Below are 21,181 nucleotides of genomic sequence, written 5' to 3' on the forward strand. Positions count from 1 at the left end.
TGCTTCGCTGAGAGTCACAATAAAGAGGAACAGCTTGCAGTCTGTGTTTCTGCCAGTGACTCGTCACCGCATAGTCCTGCAGACCACGGCCCCATCACGAGGGTCACTCTGGACCGTCCGTCAACCTTTAAATGTTTAAGTATTTTGCTTTTATTTGATTTTTTAGGGGTCCAAGCCAACAGGTTGGATCCCTATTGTTTTTGTAAGGATTTTTCTTCTTCTTATTATTATTATTATTCCCCCCTAGAAGTGGGCCCACAGCCCAAACCGTAAATGGTGCCGACACGCCAATTGCCTGACTAGATCCAGGTCCCTGAGGCCCCGTTCACACGAAGCCGAAACGGGCGAAACCGTTACGGTTTCGATCTATCCGGTTTCGAAGTATCTCCGTAAAGACGAAGCCAAGCGAAACCGGGTAGATCTGTAGAAACGCTGTAGTACACATTCCAGGCCCATAAGGGGCGCCTCTTCTGGTACAGAAATCCAGAAGAAATGAAATAATAAGAAGAGGCGAGCATGCGCATAAAGGCTGCCCTTATGCGCATGCTCGCATGTGATTTCTGAGACTCCGCGGGCTTAAGAGCCATTGGCTAGGAGGTCGAGGGGTGGGGCGATGACGTCATTGTTTGCGGTTTCAGTCGGTTTCAGGCGTACACACGAATCCAAAACGAAACCGGGTAGATTTGAAACCACCTCCGAGGGTGGTTTCAGAAGTTTGCGGTTTCGGTCAGCGGATTTGCCGGCTTCGTGTGTACGGAAGGCCGAACCGTACAAGACCTTTGCGGTTTCGCCATGAAATCGGCTTCGTGTGAACGGGGCCTAAGTTCTAGGCAGACGACAAAATCCAGACACGCCGGCCACTAGGTGGCGCTATACCAAGGAAAGACGCGTTTGGGGCTATAACTCCCACACCGAACCTCCCACAGTCAAAAACTTGTACCCACATATGCACTGGAGTCTGCTGCATCTTTTGGCATAGGCCACGCCCATTTGCGTCTATAATTTTTTTTCACAAAATCACGAAAACCGCAAAACTGCCTTTTCCCAACTCCTCCCACATTTCTTGACCAATTTACCCAAAACTTTGCACACGACATCTTCAGACGCACACAAAAATAAATCCTTGAACACTTTTTTGATCCGACCTTCGACGACGAAACGGTAGCGTTTTGAATACTTGTTTATTAGCTACGTTTTACGTCGAAACGCAAAAATTCAAAAAATACCAAAATTAGACGTCGGATCAAGTCCAAATTTTTCCAAATATTTCGCCATAAGGGGGCGCAATAAACGAGGAAATTGTATATCTTCTAATTGGCCTAAGGAATGTTCTTCAAACTCGAGGGAAACCATCAAGGGGCAATCCCGAGTCTATATAGAAAATATGGCCAAGAATTATTAATGTGGGCGGGAGATATTTGGAAAAGGAAAATTGTCTTCGGAAAATTTTGCCACAAGGCAGCGCCAAAAAACTACGACATTGTATGTCTCTTAATTGCCAATGGAATGTTCTGAAAACGCGCTTTGGGCTATAACTCCCACACCGAATCTCCCACAGTCAAAACCTTTATATCCACAGATTCACTGGAGTCAGCTGCATCTTTTGGCACACGCCGTGCCCATTTGTTTTGAACACATGCTTCGCGTTGTGCCGGCGAAATGCACATTTCTTGGACCCCTGCATAACTGCTTGCAGTTCTAGTTCTAAAATAATAGTTACACTATAAAGTGACCAACATTACAAGAGTAAAACTCAAACAGACAACTAATATCTTTATTACAACTGAAACCCAACTGAAAAAAGATATCATGTTGTCTCAGCTCAAGGGAAGAAATGCAAGGAATTTAGACTTACTGGCTGGACCCAAATGACACGGATCTGAAGCCTCAGTATAAGGGACAATACTCGCTCCCTCTAGCATTTATCTCAAGTCATTAACTCAGAGTAAAGATGTATGTGATGGACTTGACCAGAAGGTCTCTCTCCATAAAGACGAAACAAGTGGTTTGGTGGTGTTAGCTTGATGTAACCCCCGGCCCTCCCTGTGCAGGGGTATACAACATCTTTACTACCCTCTGGGTGGCCCAGCACGCCCTGGCAGTCATATGCAATCAATCCCATACTCACTGGTGGATTCTTTATCACTCCTTTGATTGGAAAGCCAAGAGTATTGATCAGGAGTTTAGCTTCTGTAAAAGATAGGTCTATGTGTTTCTCAGCCGAGGCCTGCAGGCTGAGACTATGGATATCGACTTGATTAAAAACATCTCAGGCCGATGGCAACAGAGCCTGTAAAATATAGTTTATATTTTTAGGCTGTTCCTACGAGTGCTTGACAGAAAGGATGCATAACAACAAAAATCATGATGGGTAAAACCATAATAAACAACGCTCAAAGGACAGGAAATACCTTAACAGACAACAGTAAAAACAAGGGCAAATAAAAACATGATACCAGTACTGTTAAGAAGCCTGTCTGAACAAGTGGGTTTTTAGAAGATGTTTAAAATCGTCAACAGAGGGGAAGAACAGGCTGGAGGGGGATGGCGATCCACAGATAGGTGCTAAACGGTCACCTATTGTCCGTAGTCTGTTACGTCGGACAGACAGAAGCCCCTTGTCAGAGAGTCGAAGGGGTCAAGAGCTTCTTAGGGCCCTTCAAGATTATGACAACAAGGACAGGTCAGTGCAAGGCTGAATGCTACTCAGTATGATTTCAGACCTTAACAATAAATTATTTTTTTTCGGAGTTTAGATGCAAAAGCAAAAGCATGTCCTGGACTGCAACAAGACAGTTCTGAAGAAGAAACGGATTAGAAGAGTATTTCATGATGTCATTGAAGACATGGTAAGAAATGCCAGCAAAATGGCTCATCATGTGTCCTCGGAGTAGCTTGTACAGGGAGAAAAGGATTGGGCCAAGGATTGAACCTGGCGGTACCCCAAAAGACAGAGGGCACGAGAAAAGGTAAAGTTATTCACCGTTACCGCAAACGTTCTGTTTGAGAGGTAAGAGGGGAACCAATTCAGGGTGCTTCCAGATAAGCCAGCTAAACACCAAGGATATCCAATGAGGGATGGCATGGCCGCCTGCATCGGCATGGTTTACAATGTCATGGGTTACTCTGTGGACGGAGAGGAGTTGGGTGCAATGGAGCTATGCAGACAGGGCCACGGCCACTTAATAGAGAGACTCATACATAATGGTGCACAGAAAGTCACAGTGCTGGACAGGACTTGACAATGAAGGGGTCCCATCTAGGGGAGCAGAGGATAAATGCATGTGGGTGCCATGGAGATAGAGATCAGAGGAGACAGGAGAGCAGGACGTCTAGTGCTGCTTCAGAGGAGAGGGGGACAGGGGAGAGTCTGATAGTCTTTATATAATCAGGGAAAAATTATAACAATATCTCACAGTCGTCTGGGCACATCATGTAGCTGTGGGGAGGGGGGGGGGGGGGCAGAGCTAACTAGGCTGGCTAGTCTTGAACAAGAACAGGATGGTGCTCCCTCACACTGATTTATTGACTAAAATAGGCAAATAAAAATAAAATTGCAGCCTTGATGAAGTAGTTTGAAAGAGACCAACGGTCTTTATACTGCGGGTTGGATTTCTTCCAACAGCGCTCAGCCTGTCTGCATTCTCCCTCTGCCCTGAGGCTGCGCTCACCAGTCCAGGGGGAAGGCTTAGCAGCTGATCCTGCCCTTGTAGGAAGAGAGGCGATGGTGTCTAGTGTGGCGTAACAAAGGTGATTCAAGTTGTTGACCAGATCATAAATGTGGTAGGGGAGCTGTTCCTGAATTAGGTGTTCCATGTATGGGGTTGGGATGGAAAAATAAAAGACAGTGTCGAATAAAATGCACTTAGCAAAAAGAGTCCTCCATAGTAAAGTGTGTGGAGCCAGACACCTGCTGTACAAGAAAGACACATTGAGGTTGAGAAAGTGTAAAGCAGAAGCATCAGAAAGGTCTTCGGCATGGAGGTTAAAAACACCAACACAGCAATGAGTCTGTCGTAATTGTATAGGATGTCTTTGGTTTAAAAAAATATTATTTGGTTTCGGTGTGCACTAAGCAAAGATGCAACATTCTGTGTGTACTCAGGTAGCCTTAAACATAGGCAGCTTGAAACTATAGTAGGCATTTCCAGTGACGGGAAGACTATGTTAGTGGTTTAGAAAACAGCAGCAAGACCCCACTATGACCTAATGACCTTGGATAGACCAGTGAACCCCAATGAGGCAGATCTCTACAAGTGACCCTGTTTCCCCTGTCCAGCTGCTGTTAGAAGTAGGATGTCCTGGTTATTGAAGGGGATTCAAAAATTGAGCACAAAGGTTTTAGTAGACAGAGATCTAGTGTTGAACAGTACTAATTTGACAGCGGCCAGCTGTTGAGACTGTGGTTGTTGCCAGGGATGTGTATCAGGGTATTCAGGTAGGAAGCAGCAGGGTCTGATCCCTGGGAATATGTCCTACGGTCATTCTGACAGGAGAACTAGATGTAGATTTGGAGAAAAGTCTGTTTGTTGTGTGAATGGTGTGATGTAATAATAATAATAATAAATGAAATTTATATAGCGCTTAATATGGTACTCTAAGACGCTTTACCTATTGCCCTATCAAAACTATGTAAGACAGACTAGGAATAAAAGAAAAACAGAGGTTAAACATGAAGAATAAGGTGGGAGTTAGGTGGGGAAGGCTAGTGTGAAAAGGTATGTTTTGAGGGCAGATTTGAAAGAAGAGAGGGTTGGAGAGACTTTGATGTGGGAGGGGAGTGAATGTAGCTACCATATACAACGTTCCTATTGATAGATTTGACACAAAATTTGATAGATTTGACACAAAAATAACCAGTAGAATAGTAGCAGTAGTACTAGGGATTGTGTGACAGTTTAGTATACTGGAAACAACATGAAGGTATCTTTCATAATGTAACAGGGAAGTTTGGTACATCATTTGAAGCATCCAAACACATGTCTGTTTGATCAGGACACCTTTTTAGCGTATCTGTTTTTTTACTGAACACTTATGAACAGCAGCTAAAAATAATTCCTATGTTGCTAAATCTGGCTGAACGATGCTGTGTTTTGCAACAGAATAACTCACATTCAGCACTTATTAGTTTATATTTATTTATTAAGGCAGAATCCAAGTATAGCATTAGCCGTTGTTTAAAGAGTAAGTTCATCTTCTTATTTTTCTGTAAATATATCAGATAACTACTAAATATTAAACATATTTATATTAGTAATAATATATTCATATTTATTAGCAGTTTTGATATTCTATTCTTGTCACCTTTCTACTAGTGATGGATTTGGCGGTTTTTCCTGTGACTGTTGGTTTAAGAGTTTTGATTTGCTGATGGCCTCTTGGTTTTTTCTTCACACCCTAACGGTAGAACATTACTGTCAAAACCGACAGATGCGTAACTTGGGTGACGCCTTTATAACAATCAGTCCCTGGATGTTTTGTTGATGTTAGAGGAGTCCTGAGGGCAGAAATGTCAACACATATTCATGACAAGTTGATAGGATCTGTAGTTGGCAAACTTCCTAGAATCACTTGCCTGCCGTGTGGCAGCGACAGAGGAGTGCGGTAGTTGGAGAGTGGAGAAGAGGAGAGACTTTGCATAAATGTATATGAATACTCGAGGGTTGGGGGTGAAATCTGTTATGTTGACCATCGTTTCATAGCAACCCCTTCTCATATCCCACATCAAATCAGTATTGTAATGCTAATAAAACATGCATGAGGCCATGTACAATTGTGTGAAACGACAAAAAATAAAAAATAAATTAACATCATTAAGTACATTTTATTTCATGATATGGACCTTAATTTGAGTTAAGTGATGTGTAAGGGAGAACACATGCTAAGTATTCTGGCTAGCCTGATTATTAAGCTTAATTATTTGTTCTTTGTCAACGTTACATTCAAACATCTAGATGGCTAAAGACGGTTTGCATTATGGATGCAGTTATCGATGCGTGAAACCTACCATGGTTTGTTAAAAGCTATCCAAGCTGGGAGTAGAAGTTAGTTACACATCCGTCTGAATGGGCTGCACTGCCATTGCCACAGAAGTGTTACATAATTCCATAATGCTAAAGATGTGCTGCTTGCCTGATGGCTGTCCACGTTGATATCTGTTTCAGAGAGCTGTCGATGTGTACAGTCTATAATTGTAGGTCTGTCGTTGATGTTCGACAAGCTTGAATACCATATGTGTCTATGCATAGGTTGTGTCATTACACCTTTCAAACTGCTGCTGAAGCATTGTCTGTAAAGTGACCAATGCTCGACGATTTATGATCAGTTTCAAACAAACCAGGATATTTAACAAGGTTTACTATCTCTACCCTGAAACAGTGTGCATTACGTGTTGTTGTGAATGATATTTAACAATGAGTGTGCCGACTGTTGAAGAGCATACAACACTATGCATAATTCATCAGTCTATGGGTGATGAGGAAGAATAACCAGGTTGTTCAACACGGATCATGTGCTCTTATCACAGAGCAGAAGCAGCTCTCGACGCATAATGACTATTATCCAGGAGCAGTCGGCCTGCACTGTTTTATATCTGATGCTTCAATTAGCTTTTTTTCCACAAGGATAAGCACTATAATAAGACTCACAAACAAGGTTTCTTTCCATCCAGGGAACCTTCCATACGCTGGCATATGCTGTGAGACTTGTTTTGACGTGTGTATATCCCTTGTGGGGACTTCACACATCAATAGGCTTCCTTATTGTTGTACATTGCTGTATTCTTATACTTATGCTGTATTTATGAAGCCAGTTTGTCTCGTTGACAGACGAGTCACACCTTGCGTTACTATCTTTCCTCCGTGGCAGATGTTGTCTGTGACATATAGCCCTTTAGAGACACCACTCACTCTGCACAGAATCACAGCCAGCCAGGATGACTCAGGGACGTGGAGGGTGGGGGAGTATTTAGAGTCTATGAAGGCTAACAATTGTCGCTTTTTTTTATTGGTCATTTTCTTCAGTCAAACCCTGGGAAAGTGTTCTATTGGGATTTTGTGTCTGGTGATTGTTATTTTTCCACTAATCTTTCATAAATAAGTTACAAATTAATGTTTGCATTATTAACATCTCCCACTATTGTTTAGATTTGCTAAATATTAGTGTTCCCTGACGTTTCTGTCACTAATATTGGCTACTTTTTGTAGGCTAACATGTCATGTGGAACTTGATTTGTGATGAATCTCTTTCCAGTAGATTGCCTCGCAAAAAATAACACCAAATTTGCTCCTGTCTCATGAAATTTAAATCTTCAGTCCGCTAGGTCTAGCTAGTTCAGTCAAACCCACGTTCATCAACTATCCCAGTGGCCACAGATAAAATGGTTATCTGTGGAACGGGATTGCCTTGTCTGGAATATTTTTGTAAAACAGAACAAAACTAAACTACAGAAAGGTGTGCTGTATATATCTCTTTTAATTACAAATCACCATTCACAAAAGTTGAATAAACAGTGACAATAATCAAACAGATTTACCATTTCAGCATTGAAAAAACGAGTATTAACAAAATACAGTTTTCAAAAGTTGAATAAATAACAACACATTTTTCAAAGTGAACACAAAAAATCGTTGCAACTGGAAACACAACACAAGCATTGGGCTGGAACATAAGCATTGCCACAAATACTTACATACTAATGGAAATACCTAAGATGCATCTGGCTACATTAATAATGACTTAATAATGCTATCATGGGGAATGTAAGTCTGTCCATTGAATTGTTCAGAGGGCTGAATCAGGTCAGTTGTGTAAGTGTGGTGTTTCCATTCAAACCAAGCTGCACTGGAAAACATATTATTATGCTATATCAAATCAAATATATATATATTATAATCAGCATAAATGTTTAACTTACAATCGAAAACATCATGATCTGCAAGGAAATATAGGTGCCATATGATATAAGAACCACTTCAGAACATAATTTGCTGCATTAATGTCTGACACAACGTCTAACCAGCGTTCATGACAGCATTCATTTCGTAGGCTACTTTATTGTTTTTCTGCTATGGTAAGATACGGTAAGTACAGTAATGATCACTATTGGTTCAAATAGTTTTTAAGCATCTGTATTAATGTGTATAGTTTATATTACATGTGAAGTAAAGACATGTCGTATAAATGTGAATATAACAAGATAGAAAAAGTTTATTTGGCAGTTAGCATATTACCAAATAAACTGTTAACAGAAAAAATTACAACAAATCAAACAAATATCTGCAGTAAATACCAATTTTCAACAAAGAAGGACTGTACCAAATTCTAACCCCTTTGCTAATTGAGTTTTGATACTAACAGTCAACAAAATCAACAACAACCTCACACCAGCCCCCTAATGCCGTATTCGTTGGCTCCCACGGGCAGCCGCGCCTCCCGGCCCGGCCCCTCCCCGCACATCCTCCTGCATCGTGATCGGCTCGCCGCTATCGGGTAGCGAGTCCTTGATGGCGCTGTAGTACACGGGCACCTGGCTGGCCGCCTTGCCCTCGCCGCCGCCGGCCTCGCAGCCGCAGAGCCTCCGGAAGGCCAGGCGGAACTTCTGGGACATGAGGTTGTAGATGACGGGGTTGATGGCGCTGTTGCAGTAGACGCACGCGCGGCAGAAGAGCAGCACCCAGGCGTCGGTGCAGGGGCGGTCGGTCACCGAGTTGACCACCACCAGGGTGCGGTAGGGCATCCAGAGCAGGGCGAACAACGCCACCACCACCGCCAGCATCTTGGTCACCTGGAGACACGCCAAGACGCAGAGGGCCGTGTGGGATACGCCGTCCAACTACTTACAATAACTGGGAAAGGTTAATGGTAACCTTTCGTCTAGAGGGAACCGTAACTCAAGCCAAAACCATAACCTAGCAAGTTATGGTTTCCCGATAATGTAGGAGATAAACGACGCACCTCATTTAGAACGTGAATATGTTTGGTGCGGCACTATATTTCCTCTACTGGGGATCAACACAATCAAGTCTCAACCGCAGTAAATGATGGGAGATAGATAAATCCTTCACAAATAACTCTAAAGATTAAACAAAGAAAAATGTTTAAAAGCAGGAGCATGCAAAGTGTCCTCCCTCAGGCCACCCAACCCTGTCACATCAAAGCAATAGCGACTCGAGGTCCGGGGTGTGACCTTTGCTCCCGGGCGCTGTGCCCTCCTCCCTACCTGCTTCCTCCCGGACGCCGTGCTCCTCCTGGGCTTGAGCGCGGTGCTGCGGGCCTGGCCCTGGTGCACTGAGCCGCCGCCGCCGCCGCCGCCGCCGCCGCGGTCCCGCAGGTCGGAGGGCAGCGGGCTCACGAACAGGATCCTGGCGATGAGGCCGTACAGCACGGTGGCCACGGCCAGCGGCAGCACGTAGAACAGCGCGAAGTCCAGGAAGTAGACGGGCATGTAGAGCCTCCGGGACACGCGGTAGCCGCAGGTCACCACCACGCCGTTGGCGTACACCGCCTCGTCCGTGTCCACCAGGAAGAGCCACATGACGCAGTACAGCGCGGTGGAGAGCCAGACGGCGGCGATGATCCTCTTGGCACGCGACACGGTGCAGATGGACTGGGCCCTGATGGAGTGGCAGATGGCGATGTAGCGCTCCACGGTGAAGGCGGTGATGGAGCAGGAGGACACGTTGATGCCCAGGTACTGCAGGTAGGTGATGCACAGGCAGCCGCGGTGGCCGTAGACCCAGGACGCCGCCGCCGCGTCGGAGATGTTGGGCAGGCCGGCGGCCAGCAGCACGATGAGGTCGGCCACGGCCAGGCTGACCAGGTAGCAGTTGGTGGGGGTGACCATGTGCTTGGTGCCCAGGACCACCAGGACCACCATGATGTTGCCGGCGATGCCCGTGCAGCAGATGACCGCGGTGAGGAGGACGGTGATGACCTGCTCCTCCACGGGCTTCAGCGGCATGTCTCTCAGCCCGTCCAGAGGAGAGGAGCTGTGGTTGGAGAGGACGGACGACGTGCTGTTCTCCATGGTGGGCTCACTGCACGCTATTCAGTTAGGAGCTCTGGAGCATGGAACAAAAGTCCTTCACAATTGGACAGAAATAGTCATCAATAGAAAGGGTTTTAGTGATTTTATAAGGCATCTTTAATAGTTAAAATAATTTCCAATTCCAGTGGATTTGGGCCACATTTTAACACCATCAATATGCTATGGTTATTATTTCATTTACTTTGATTTACTCCTGTAGAATAAAAGATCTCTTACCATGATTTAGCTGAAGCCGGAGAGAACGGTTGATACCCAGGTGGCATCAATGGAGAATGGAAATGACTCTTGCCTAGTCCTTCAGCCCTGAGCTAGTTATCCATAACATTTCTCTCTGTCTCTCTCTCTCTCTCTCTCTCTCTCTCTCTCTCTCTCTCTCTCTCTCTCTCTCTTCCCCCCCCCACTCTCTCTCCGTCTCTCTCTCCCTCTCTCTGTCTCTCTCTCCCTCTCTCTCTCTCTCTCTCTCTCTCTCTCTCTCTCTCTCTCTCTCTCTCTCTCTCTCTCTCTCTCTCTCTCTCTCTCTCTCTGTCACGCTGTCCCCCTCTCTCTCTCTCTCCCTCTCTCTGTCTCTCTCTCCCTCTCTCTCTCTCTCTGTCTCTCTCTCCCTCTCTCTCTCTCTCTCTCTCTCTCTCCCTCTCTCTCCCTCTCTCTCTCTCTCTCTCTCTCTCTCTCTCTCTCTCTCTCTCTCTCTCTCTCTCTCTCTCTCTCTCTCTCTCTCTCTCTGTCACGCTGTCCCTCTCTCTCTCTCTCTCTCTCTCTCTCTCTCTCTCTCTCTCTCTCTCTCTCTCTCTCTCTCTCTCTCTCTCTCTCTCTCTCTCTCTCTCTCAGTGACTCTGCTCTCATGTACTTTCTCAGTCTCTCCTCTCTCGTCCCATCACTTATCTCCCCTACTGCCCACCCTCTCTACCCGAGGACTCTACTCCCCACTGCTTAGCCTGAGAGAACCACCTACATCAAAATCGATCCCACCTCCCCGGCCAACTGTAGCGTGATATGTCGTGTGAGACCAGGGCCACAGCTGGGATGTGCTGTAAACCCTGCATTAAACCAGGGTGGGTGAAGCCCATAAATCAGCACATTATCTATATCGCAGTCCCAAGCCCCAGTGACACTAATTATACTGTGGACTCCCATGTTATCCTTACCAACGGATATTTTTAGGGCAGGCTTTCTTCTTTTTTTTTCTCACAATTGAGATAACCGCTTTGAAAGTTTTAGACTTGACAATTCTATAAATATCACATCTTCTGGCTATTTATATGGTTCTTAGACAGTATTTGAATTTTAATGGTAAGACGTTATTGTTTTGTGTGGCAGAGATAATGTATTTTTATTATTTTTCTCTCAGCTCATGTTTGCGTCTCTATATATTGACACACACCACACTGGTGGTGGTGGTTAGTGAGGTTTCCCCTTTCCTGTAAAAGCGTCTTTGAGTGTCTAGCGCTATATAAATTAAATTCATTATATAAAAGAAGAACAACGCTAAACACGTGTCTAAGCCAACCGTGTCCACTCATACCCTGTGCCCCACTTACAGAGACTCATAACCTATCACACTGATTTTATCTGTCTCAGTGTATATCTCAACACCTGGACTACATTATAATGTGCCACTCACAGCCCACTGAAGAGGTAGTTAACCTTCTAATAATGGACAGAACTATCAGTGCAAACAGTGATGACAGATTCGTAGGCTCAATCAAAAAGGTTCCAGCATCTGTCCAGCTAGTTGATTATTTTATATATTGAGAATACGTGACGTGTTTTAAATTGATGTAACCATATTATCACGTTTCTGATGTTCAGATGACTTTCTAGGAAGGAGAAAATGATACAGTGAATGGACTATCTATGCTGCAACAATAATGTAGGACTAAATAAAAATTCAAACAAGTTATTGGGATACATTTTCCATTCACAAAACAATATTCTGTGGGTAAGCGATTAGGGTTCAAACTAATTAATGATTACAATTATTATTGAAATGTTTTTTTATTCCACTCAACGACACAATCAAAGAGTTTTTGTTCAATTCGATTTATTAGCCTAATATACAAGACTTCACAAGACTTCACACTCTTATAAGCTTTCCAACCTGAATAAGTGCATTTTTTCTTTAGCCCACTTTTCAGCAGTGGGGTAATGGAAGCCCGCGGGGGCCATCTAGTGACAGTATTGGGAACAAGCATGATACAGCTTCCCCCTCAACAAATAAAAGAAGAACACTTATAACTTTCAATATCTTATGCTGACTAATACCAAAAATCGAAAATGACCCTATTATACTAGAAATCGTGAAAACAGTTACCAGAAATCACACACATGATGCAGCACTGACAGAAAAAATCTCCTGTGTTTTTTTCTTGCGCATTTCTCGCACTTTCTCCAGCAGGAAGGCTGCTCTCCTCTCCTCCTGCTTCTGGAAGAACGACGCCGCAACTCTCCTGCGCATGCGTCTGGCCAGGACCTCCAGCAGCACGAAGAAGTAGCTGAGCAGCCAGAGTGACGCCAGCAGGACCCTAACGCCCACGTCGGGGGCCGAGGGCCTCACGTGGCAGAGGGAAGGGTTGATGGTGAACGCCCAGCTGTAGTTGCGCTGGAAATGCGTTAACATATTTTTCTTACACCACAAGTGCCAAAGGCACTGTGCAGGGACGAACGACCAGGTCTATGGGGAGACAATGCAGCCATTAATAGTCGCACAGATGCACATGTGTGTGCACGTGTGTGTGCACTTCTGTGCACGTGCACACACGTGCACACGCACACACACACACACACACACACACACACACACACACACACACACACACACACACACACACACACACACACACACACACACACACACATACACACACAAACACACAGTGTCATGGTATCCTTACCGTAAAATTGACCTGTATACTGGCAGGAGTGCTCGGGAGGTCGAGGATCCAGGGCACACTCAGGTCCACGATATGAAACACCACGTGATCCAGAACCACGGCGAAGGTCATCGCAGTGAAGTATAAAGTCACCACGGCCATCGACATGAGGCCGTGGCGCCACTCTCCACTTCTTCTTTTCTTTTTGCTTGTACATTTTTCCCCAACGGATGATTCAGGAGAATGTTGGATGGTCTGTTTTTCCAGATATTCATTTTCAAAGTGGAGCGATGTCAGGTATAATTTTAAATAGCGTGCTGATTGTAAAATGAATAAAAATATGAACAAGGCAGCCAGCGCTCGGTTAAACAACAGCTTATAGACTTTAACCAAGTACCTTGCGTGTAAAAAATCACTCTCTATCTGCACACTAGTATTAGTCAATCTGCTTTTGACTTCGGACATATCAATGTGCATAAAATTATCTAATTTGAAAAACGTATCCTTCAATTTTACGTTGTTTTTTATGGCTTTAAAGGTTTCCTTGACCAGGTCATGCTTTGTGCTGTTTAGAATCCCAGAGGAGTTGAGCAGGCTCTGAGCGAAGCCCTCAGAGGTGCACTTGAGGATGTGCACCGCCGCTCCGATGTTGATGGTGATGTTGGGGACCACGTTGAAGATCAGGATCACAAAAGAGGTGGAGATGACCAGCTTGCGGCCCTGTTTGGTGAAGAGCGACAGCATGGCCATGGTGGCAACGCAGCGCAGAGGGTGGCAGAGGACCAGCAGCAGGAAGATGACCGCGCTGTACGTGCAGGCGATCGGTACGGACGCCTGGGGGTCATATCTTAAACTCACTGACAGCCAATAATAAAGCAGGCCGGCAGTTGCTATGGCGATCCCGGAGCACAACGAGACCAGAGTCAGGACGTCCTTTCCGACCACCGAGGGTGCGGAGTAGACCCTCCACAGATGGGACAGGACAGACTTCAGCTTCTCACTGCCAAGGATAAGTGTACGGAATTAGAGTTAAAAAGGTTTCACCAACTAGGATAAAGGCTAACAACGAGGCAATACAAATGATAATAATAATAAAAAAAATCTGAAGTCATAAGCCAAATCATATCAGCAATTCTTCTACAAGTGAAAGAAGCAAATAATGGATATGGATAACAGTAATTCCTTAGTACATTGCTTTGCGTCAGGACAACTATCTGCAATGATCCTTAAAACCTCAGTGAGGCCTACTGGAAAAACCAACAAACAAACAACAAAGTAACAAACATGAACAAAGCAACAAACCAGCTCAAACACACCAGCAAACATGAACAAAGCTCACCTGAACAGGAGGGCAAACCTGAAGGACTCGCTGAAGCTCGTCATGCTGCCTGCTGCGGTCTGCTGCGTCAGAAGGTGCGAATGCTCTGAGATATCTTAAGCGTTCCTCTGCTGCAAAAGGGGGAACTTGGTGACCGCTGCTGTTGATATTTACAGGCTGCCTCTGGACTACCACGTGGAAAGAGCAATGAGGCCATGATATGTGACGCCTGACGCATAAACTGATGACTCAGATTCAGGAAATGCTGAAACAGCTTCCCAAACAAACAGGGACTGCTCTTTAACTATTGGCTCATCATTAAGCATTTGCACCCTATCCAAAGAAAGATCTATAGATAAGTGTCATTGCTGAGGAAGTCACGTTTAGGCCTCTTGCTCATTGATGAGTAGAGGTAGATTAAAACATCCGAAACCTGGCTCAGACTACCCTGGACCCTTGTGCCACCAGGATTGCCATCAATGTTGTCGTTTTAGTGTGTTGTGTAATTTTCAAATAACATTTCTGTGCACAGTGTATTGTGTACAAAGATAGCATGCTGATTTCTATAGATCACCGTTTCTGACCTCTTCAAAGAAAAGTGCATCAACATTTCTCGTTCCATAGGGATTGCACTTTCCCCATCTTTGTGCCATAAAACTGTGGATGAAATAAACATCTTACAATCTCACAGATTGGTTAAAAGCATCATTTATAGAGATAGAGTCATATCTTCAACCTTGCTCTATTTGTTTTTCCACGTTTATATTGTCATTCTGTTCTTGGTTTGATGTTAAGAACAATGTTATTCTTTGTGATGTCCCATTCAAGGCTCTGGTAAGTCCATCCACAGCTTGGACCAGACTCAGAGACACCTACCCCCATATACTCTGACTGACCAACGTGTCTCTGATGGAGTGACGGACGTCTGTTCTGACACCATATTTGGAGTTTCATTAAGAGGAACTGTGTTCACTCACATGGTATTCGAAAAAATACAGGTTCTGTATTTCGTGTATGCGTGTGTTTGTGTGTGTGTGTTGCTTCAAGAAGGAAAAACCGTACTTCTGTCTTTTACTTCTTTCATATGTTTAAAGACCTTGTTATTTTCAAGGTCTGGTCGTGCTATTATATGGAACATAGGCTGTCCAACGTGAGTGTGTGTGTGTGTGTGTGTGTGTGTGTGTGTGTGTGTGTGTGTGTGTGTGTGTGTGTGTGTGTGTGTGTGTGTGTGTGTGTGTGTGTGTGTGTGTGTGCTTGTGTGTGTGTGTGTGTGTGTGTGTGTGTGTGTGTACCACCTACCAGTTGTGTGTGTGCTTGTGTGTGTGTGTGTGTGTGTGTGTGTGTGTGTGTGTGTGTACCACCTACCAGTTGTAAGACCTCCTGTTCTGACCCCACTCACACTGAGTAACCATCAGTGTTCTGCACCAGTAGATGATTATGGTAGACCTTGTGACTTCACAATGACACAACATATTTCCCGTTTGCGACCCTTAAAGAAGAAAATATTTCTTTCCATGCTCAGGATTATCGGACTACTTTAAGGTTTGGTATGAGATAATCTTACAGGACAAAGCTGTTGCAATGAGCAACCCGCATATTCACACAGGAAAAGCTACTTCTAAAATGAGCTAAAAGTTTAGACAGCAAGGTGCAAAACAAAACAAACCAACAGACTAGATAAAAAAGAATAACAATTTATTTCAGTGTTAACAACTATCGGGAATACATCCAATTTCTACAGATTTTTGGGATTGGAATCATTTTTGATTGCAGAACATATGTATATATATATATACATATATATGTATATATATATATACATATGTTCTGCAGTCAAAAATGATTCTCTTCGCCACCTTTACATCAGGCACCCCTTCCAGTACGGTAAATGAGATGGAAAACATGTTTTGGGTATTTCTTAAGTCTTTCTTAAAGCCTTGATAGCCTAGAAAGATGGATCCTTCCTTGTGATGTTACTGAACTTTGATGTTCTGAAAACATTTTTGGAGTTGAGTTAGCCTCTGCCAAGACCAACAGTGTCACAGCATGCGCCACCACACAGATGGGCTACGTCTCGCCGCGCGGGGGAGGGGGCGGGTAAAGTACCCCATGTGAGATGAAGACGTGTTTTTGGTTTGTGTGTGTGTGCATGTGCGTGAGTGATAACAGGTAACAGTTCCGCATCCAATAAATCCTTCAGCATTTAGAATCAACGTCAACGTTTATTAATCGCCGCCCTGTTCATTAATACACAAACAATAGTATTAGCTCTATTCACAATATTCATACATATACCTATTTCATGTCAGTTATCAAAGGGTAACATTGAGCCCCGGGATGGGCGGTATGTGCATGTGAACGAGGGTGCTGGACACGTTAACGGGAGGAGCCCACTCTGGATAGCTGTTTAAATCAAACATGGCGACCCCCCATGTGTTCATCGCAAGACTCACACACAGGACCCCCAGTATGTTCATGACCACACCGGTCTTCACCTACAGATACGGAACAGACGAAGAAGAGACATTAATATCTGTTGTGTCGATGGCGGCGCCTCTACGTGAGTGTGTGTGTGTGTGTGTGTGTGTGTGTGTGTGTGTGTGTGTGTGGGGGGGACATACCTGGGGGGGGGGGGGGGGGGGGGGTCAATGAGGAGGATTCTAAAGGCATACATTTTGGCGAAATATTGATCAATATATATATTTATATATATAATATATATTTTAAATCATCAAATTAAATGAACATGTGGTTTGTTTCTCCATTTTCACAAAATCATTAGAAAAGTGGGTTGACAGTTTTTTTTACCAAGAAAAGTGTATTTACTACACATTCCCATGACAACCTGATAAGCCTGGTCTAACAGCTAGCGCTACTGTAGCTAAAATAATAACAGCATGCACTGGATGATAAAACTGAAAAGATTGTTTGCATTACCATTCACATGATATCCAATAGCCTACCTATCTACAAATAGCCTACATTGGTACTGAAAAGGAAATGTTACGTGTATTGTAACATATGGAGATAAGGGAATATTTAGCATCCCATACAGTATGGGATGCTAAATATATAATATTTAAAACGTATATATTTTATAAAAATATTTATTGAAGAATCTTTTGGGGCGGTGGGGACCATAATTGCATTCTGTTAGGGGGCCCAGAACTCCTAGGGACGTCCCTGTGTGTGTGTGTGTGTGTGTGTGTGTGTGTGTGTGTGTGTGTGTGTGTGTGTGTGTGTGTGTGTGTGTGTGTGTGTGTGTGTGTGTGTGTGTGTGTGTGTGTGTGTGTGTGTGTGTGAGCCTGTGTGTGTGTGTGTGTGTGTGTGTGTGTGTGTGTGTGTGTGTGTGTGTGTGTGTGTGTGTGTGTGTGTGTGTGTCGGAAGGAGGAGCCCACCATGTCTTTGACCAAGAGGTGTCCGGAGGCGAAGGCGATGGAGTTGGGGGGCGTGGAGACGGGCAGCATGAAGGCAAACGAGGACCCCACCGTGGTGGGGATCATGAGGTACAGAGGGTTCACCGACGCAGCGATGGCCTGCAGGACAACAGAAACACAGGATTTAGGGCAACCATATTGCTAATGCTAATAATAATACTACTGCTAATAATTATAGGAATGAATATACTGTCGTAATAATATTGTTAATCAAAATACATGCATTATTCATAAATAAAGCCTCAAAGACACTTCACACATAACATCTTATTGGCTTCATAAAAAAGGGAGCACTGGATTTATCATTCGAGAATTGAAGGCTTTTTCAGGGAGTGAACGGGTCTCTTAAATTCTGATCCGGGGAAGCTATTGTACACTAAAATTTAGTTTTTACACAAATGACAGATTGGCAGATTGTTCTTTTGGCCTTTTACCCATTTATCAATGTTAATGTAAGTAGGATATTTAGACAGTTTTTTTGTTTTTATTTCATTATTGACCCAATAACTTCCAAATCTTGAAAGAATAAATAAATATAATGCAATACTTCATAGTCATCTGTCACTGTTTCACTGTCATATATTGGTCACATACTGATTAATGATGAGGGCAGGCAGTTAATGACCAACCAAGTATACAAACAAACACAGTCAAGACCTTCAACCTCCAAACCTAAAATACCAGTCTCTTTACTGAGCAGACGATCATAAAAGTTGCTCTTTGGTTACGAGCAGCACTCATTGCGGATGTTCATGTCTGTGCTTTTACTTTGTAATAAAGACTGGTCTAGGGATGAAATGCAGGCTAGGATGCACCATGTGTGCTTGAAACTAAATAAAGTATTATTACATAAAGATTTAGTCATCGTATTAGTAATTAAATAATACATTATTTTTCATTATTAAATGAAATGTTTTGGTTGGACGAAGCATTGTACTGTATATTTTTGTTGTAGAGTGATTCAAATGTCCAAACAACCCACCCTACAACTAGAAGTATGTATTATAACAGACTATGTTCATAGTAGACTCATAATGCTACTTCAGTCCAAGTTGAAGAAGTGATGAAAGGCCTTGTGGACGCCAGCAGCGGGTGGATAGTGGGCGGGTCTTACCAGTTCAGCGATGACAGGTAGGAATATGATGATGGTGGCGGTGTTGCTAGCGAACTCGGTGAAGCAGGCGACGAATGCGGTGAGCAACATGGCCGCCGCAGGGGCAGGGACCTCAGCCAGAGGCTGGAGGTGGCCTCCGATCCACGAAGCCAGGCCGGACTCCTGGGAAGAAAACAACACGTCTGGTCAAGTCCAAAGCTCATCCTCCATCCAGTGCACGGGGTAGTAATAACACACAAGTTGAACGACACCGGGGGAACGACTATGGAGAGTTCCTAGGACAACAGGTGTTGAGCAGAGAACAGGCGGTCTCTGTGCTGTTGTCGTGGTCGCCCTGGATCCATTCAGGGCTCTGAAGGAGTACCTCGCAGCCTTTGGCCATAGCGAACCCCCCTCCGAGCAGCAGGATGATGTTCCAGGGAACGCTGTCCTGGGCCTTCTTCCAGGAGAGGAGAGGGACGTACGCACTGTTGCTCGCTGGCCAGGAGAACAACATATTTTCAATGCATACACATTAAATAGGCTGCTTTAAATCCTTATGAACTATATTTATGTTCACATGCGGGAGTTTAAAATGAACTGATCTGGCATGAAAAGTACTCATGTGCAAGACAACAATGAAGTTTGTTTATTTTATTTTCTGGTGTCCGAGTTCTGTTTTAACAGCTGATCAGACACACACACACATACACACACTCACACACACACGCGCACACACACACACACACACACACACACACACACACACACACACACACACACACACACACACACACACACACACACACACACACACACACACACACACACACACACACACACACACACACACAAGCAAGAAAATAATGCGACACATTTTGGAGAGATTTATATAATCACACAAACAGAAGGGCTACAGTCTCACTTTGCAAGGACTTGCTCTCTAATCTACGCTATTAACATTCTACTGGTTTGCTGCTTAAGCCGCAGTACAGGTTCTGCAGTGGATTAACACTAAATGAGCAAATCAGGAAAGGATACAATGACACATAATAAATAGTCCACTCATGTCAGTCGCTTTTCTCCTTCAGTTGTTAGTTTTATCCAACATCCCTTTGCAATCATCCAACAAATCCATTATCTCATGATGCTATAGAGTGGTAATGGTGTCGTGTGAATCCTCTGACCTTGAGGGTTGAACCACCAGCTGAAAGACGGCTTCTGAGAGGGGAAGAAGAAGAGTATGGAGACGATGATCACCCCGGTGACCGCGTCAGACACGTACCTAGGGGGCGACAACAGGCGCACAGTATGGACGGTGACTAGGAGACTCAGTGGAACGACGGGAGCACACAGGGACGGACGTACTTTGGATTGAGCACTCCTCTCCTACCCTTTGGGGAAGAACACGGACCAGCCCGTCACAAATTTGGGGTCTCGGGTGAAGAGCAGAACCGCAAATAATACGAAGAAGAAGGCAATGGATGCTTCTGCGAAACTGAAGGAAAAAAGACAAGGAAGGTCGACAGTGTGTCAGTAAGAAGACAGGTCCACACCGACCGGCTAACAGCTAACCTGAAGGGTGAGGACACGTGATGCTCACTTTACGGGCCCCAGCTTCCTGTAGTCGTCCTCGATCACCGCCTGCGCTTTGACTTCGGCCTCGGCTCTCCGGTCCTGTTTCTTGATACACAATCTGCATGAAAACAAAACAGCCGATGATAGGTATATGCTGTGACACGGGCATGCCACCTCAGGAGAATACATACATATAAATATAATAATTTCCTGTAAAAAAAAAAAAAGGTAACACACGGAGCACTGCATGTAGATGTAATAATGACATAATCAAATACATATGCACTCGGTTGATGTGAATGCATTGAGTATGAAGCATAGTGTCGGTGAGATGCAGCATTGGCTATAGAGTGGATAATCAAGCATCTTCTGAGGGTGAAGGTTGACCTTAAGCATCTATGTATGGGAGCTGTACACAATGAAAACAGTAAAAACAGTCCATCAGGGGAGCATGAGCATCGTAACTTGGTAATGTATCACAACGTCTTTAAATTCATTAGTTTCAGGCTGAGAGTACTAGGAAGGAGGGGGGGGGGGTGTTATCCCCATGGTAACGACCAATGAAAACTGTCTGTTACTTACAAACTTGTACAGTCGTTGTGCTTGAGAGTTATAATGAGCAAGGCTGTAAATGAACGCCACAGTGTGGCATTATACTTCCAGTGTCTGAGAAGTGTAACACTTATATGACATCAGGGAAAGAACATTGAGTGTGAACATTGAGCCTGAGAGAGAAAAACCTGTGAAACCAGTTTTCTGTCAGTTTCGATATTATTCTAACTGTGGAAAAATTGCATAATTTCCTCTGTTACTTAATATTCATTATCATTTTTTTCCAGA

The 21,181-nt window shown here is 44.1% G+C and overlaps 3 protein-coding genes across 5 annotated transcripts in view; all 3 read right to left on the bottom strand.

Moving 5' to 3' along the window:
- Nucleotides 1-7,538: 7,538 nt before the first annotated feature.
- On the bottom strand, nt 7,539-10,420 carry LOC115545677 (thyrotropin-releasing hormone receptor-like). The gene is made up of 3 exons (XM_030359067.1): nt 10,265-10,420; nt 9,221-10,082; nt 7,539-8,785 (listed from the first exon to the last, which is right to left on the bottom strand). The coding sequence occupies exons 2-3, from the start codon at nt 10,025-10,027 to the stop codon at nt 8,393-8,395; spliced, it is 1,200 nt and encodes a 399-aa protein (XP_030214927.1). The 5' UTR covers nt 10,028-10,082; nt 10,265-10,420; the 3' UTR covers nt 7,539-8,392.
- A 1,646-nt stretch (nt 10,421-12,066) lies between these two features.
- On the bottom strand, nt 12,067-14,430 carry ocstamp (osteoclast stimulatory transmembrane protein). Of its 2 annotated transcripts, none has more exons than XM_030363929.1 (3): nt 14,255-14,430; nt 12,937-13,915; nt 12,067-12,644 (listed from the first exon to the last, which is right to left on the bottom strand). In XM_030363929.1, the coding sequence occupies exons 1-3, from the start codon at nt 14,296-14,298 to the stop codon at nt 12,363-12,365; spliced, it is 1,305 nt and encodes a 434-aa protein (XP_030219789.1). In that variant the 5' UTR covers nt 14,299-14,430; the 3' UTR covers nt 12,067-12,362. The 2 variants fall into 2 exon arrangements, with proteins under 2 accessions (XP_030219789.1, XP_030219783.1); XM_030363923.1 differs by having other exon boundaries at nt 12,067-12,716; nt 14,255-14,426.
- Nucleotides 14,431-16,435: 2,005 nt separating this feature from the next.
- The window catches only part of slc13a3 (solute carrier family 13 member 3), a 7,986-nt gene continuing 3,240 nt past the window's right edge, over nt 16,436-21,181 (bottom strand). For both annotated transcript variants that reach the window (XM_030360703.1, XM_030360694.1), the window contains exons 7-13: nt 20,367-20,459; nt 20,157-20,261; nt 19,951-20,048; nt 19,149-19,261; nt 18,785-18,946; nt 17,632-17,769; nt 16,436-16,728 (exon numbers count right to left, since the gene is read on the bottom strand). In XM_030360703.1, coding sequence (XP_030216563.1) covers nt 16,546-16,728; nt 17,632-17,769; nt 18,785-18,946; nt 19,149-19,261; nt 19,951-20,048; nt 20,157-20,261; nt 20,367-20,459 — 892 coding nt within the window. In that variant the 3' untranslated portion in view covers nt 16,436-16,545. The remainder of the gene's footprint in view (nt 16,729-17,631; nt 17,770-18,784; nt 18,947-19,148; nt 19,262-19,950; nt 20,049-20,156; nt 20,262-20,366; nt 20,460-21,181) is intronic.

The sequence above is a fragment of the Gadus morhua genome, chromosome 1, assembly GCF_902167405.1.
Source record: "Gadus morhua chromosome 1, gadMor3.0, whole genome shotgun sequence".
NCBI lineage: Eukaryota > Metazoa > Chordata > Actinopteri > Gadiformes > Gadidae > Gadus > Gadus morhua.

What these genes read in the sequence shown, in the direction of transcription:
- ocstamp (XM_030363923.1), bottom strand. Translation starts at nt 14,298, where the DNA reads ATGACGAGCTTCAGCGAGTCCTTCAGGTTTGCCCTCCTGTTCAG. An exon ending in AGGTTTGCCCTCCTGTTCAG is followed by an intron (nt 13,916 to 14,254) that starts GTGAGCTTTGTT and finishes TATCCTTGGCAG; the next exon opens with TGAGAAGCTGAAGTCTGTCC. An exon ending in GTATACAGGTCAATTTTACG is followed by an intron (nt 12,717 to 12,936) that starts GTAAGGATACCA and finishes GTCTCCCCATAG; the next exon opens with ACCTGGTCGTTCGTCCCTGC.
- LOC115545677 (XM_030359067.1), bottom strand. Translation starts at nt 10,027, where the DNA reads ATGGAGAACAGCACGTCGTCCGTCCTCTCCAACCACAGCTCCTCTCCT. An exon ending in CGGCGTCCGGGAGGAAGCAG is followed by an intron (nt 8,786 to 9,220) that starts GTAGGGAGGAGG and finishes GCGTGTCTCCAG; the next exon opens with GTGACCAAGATGCTGGCGGT.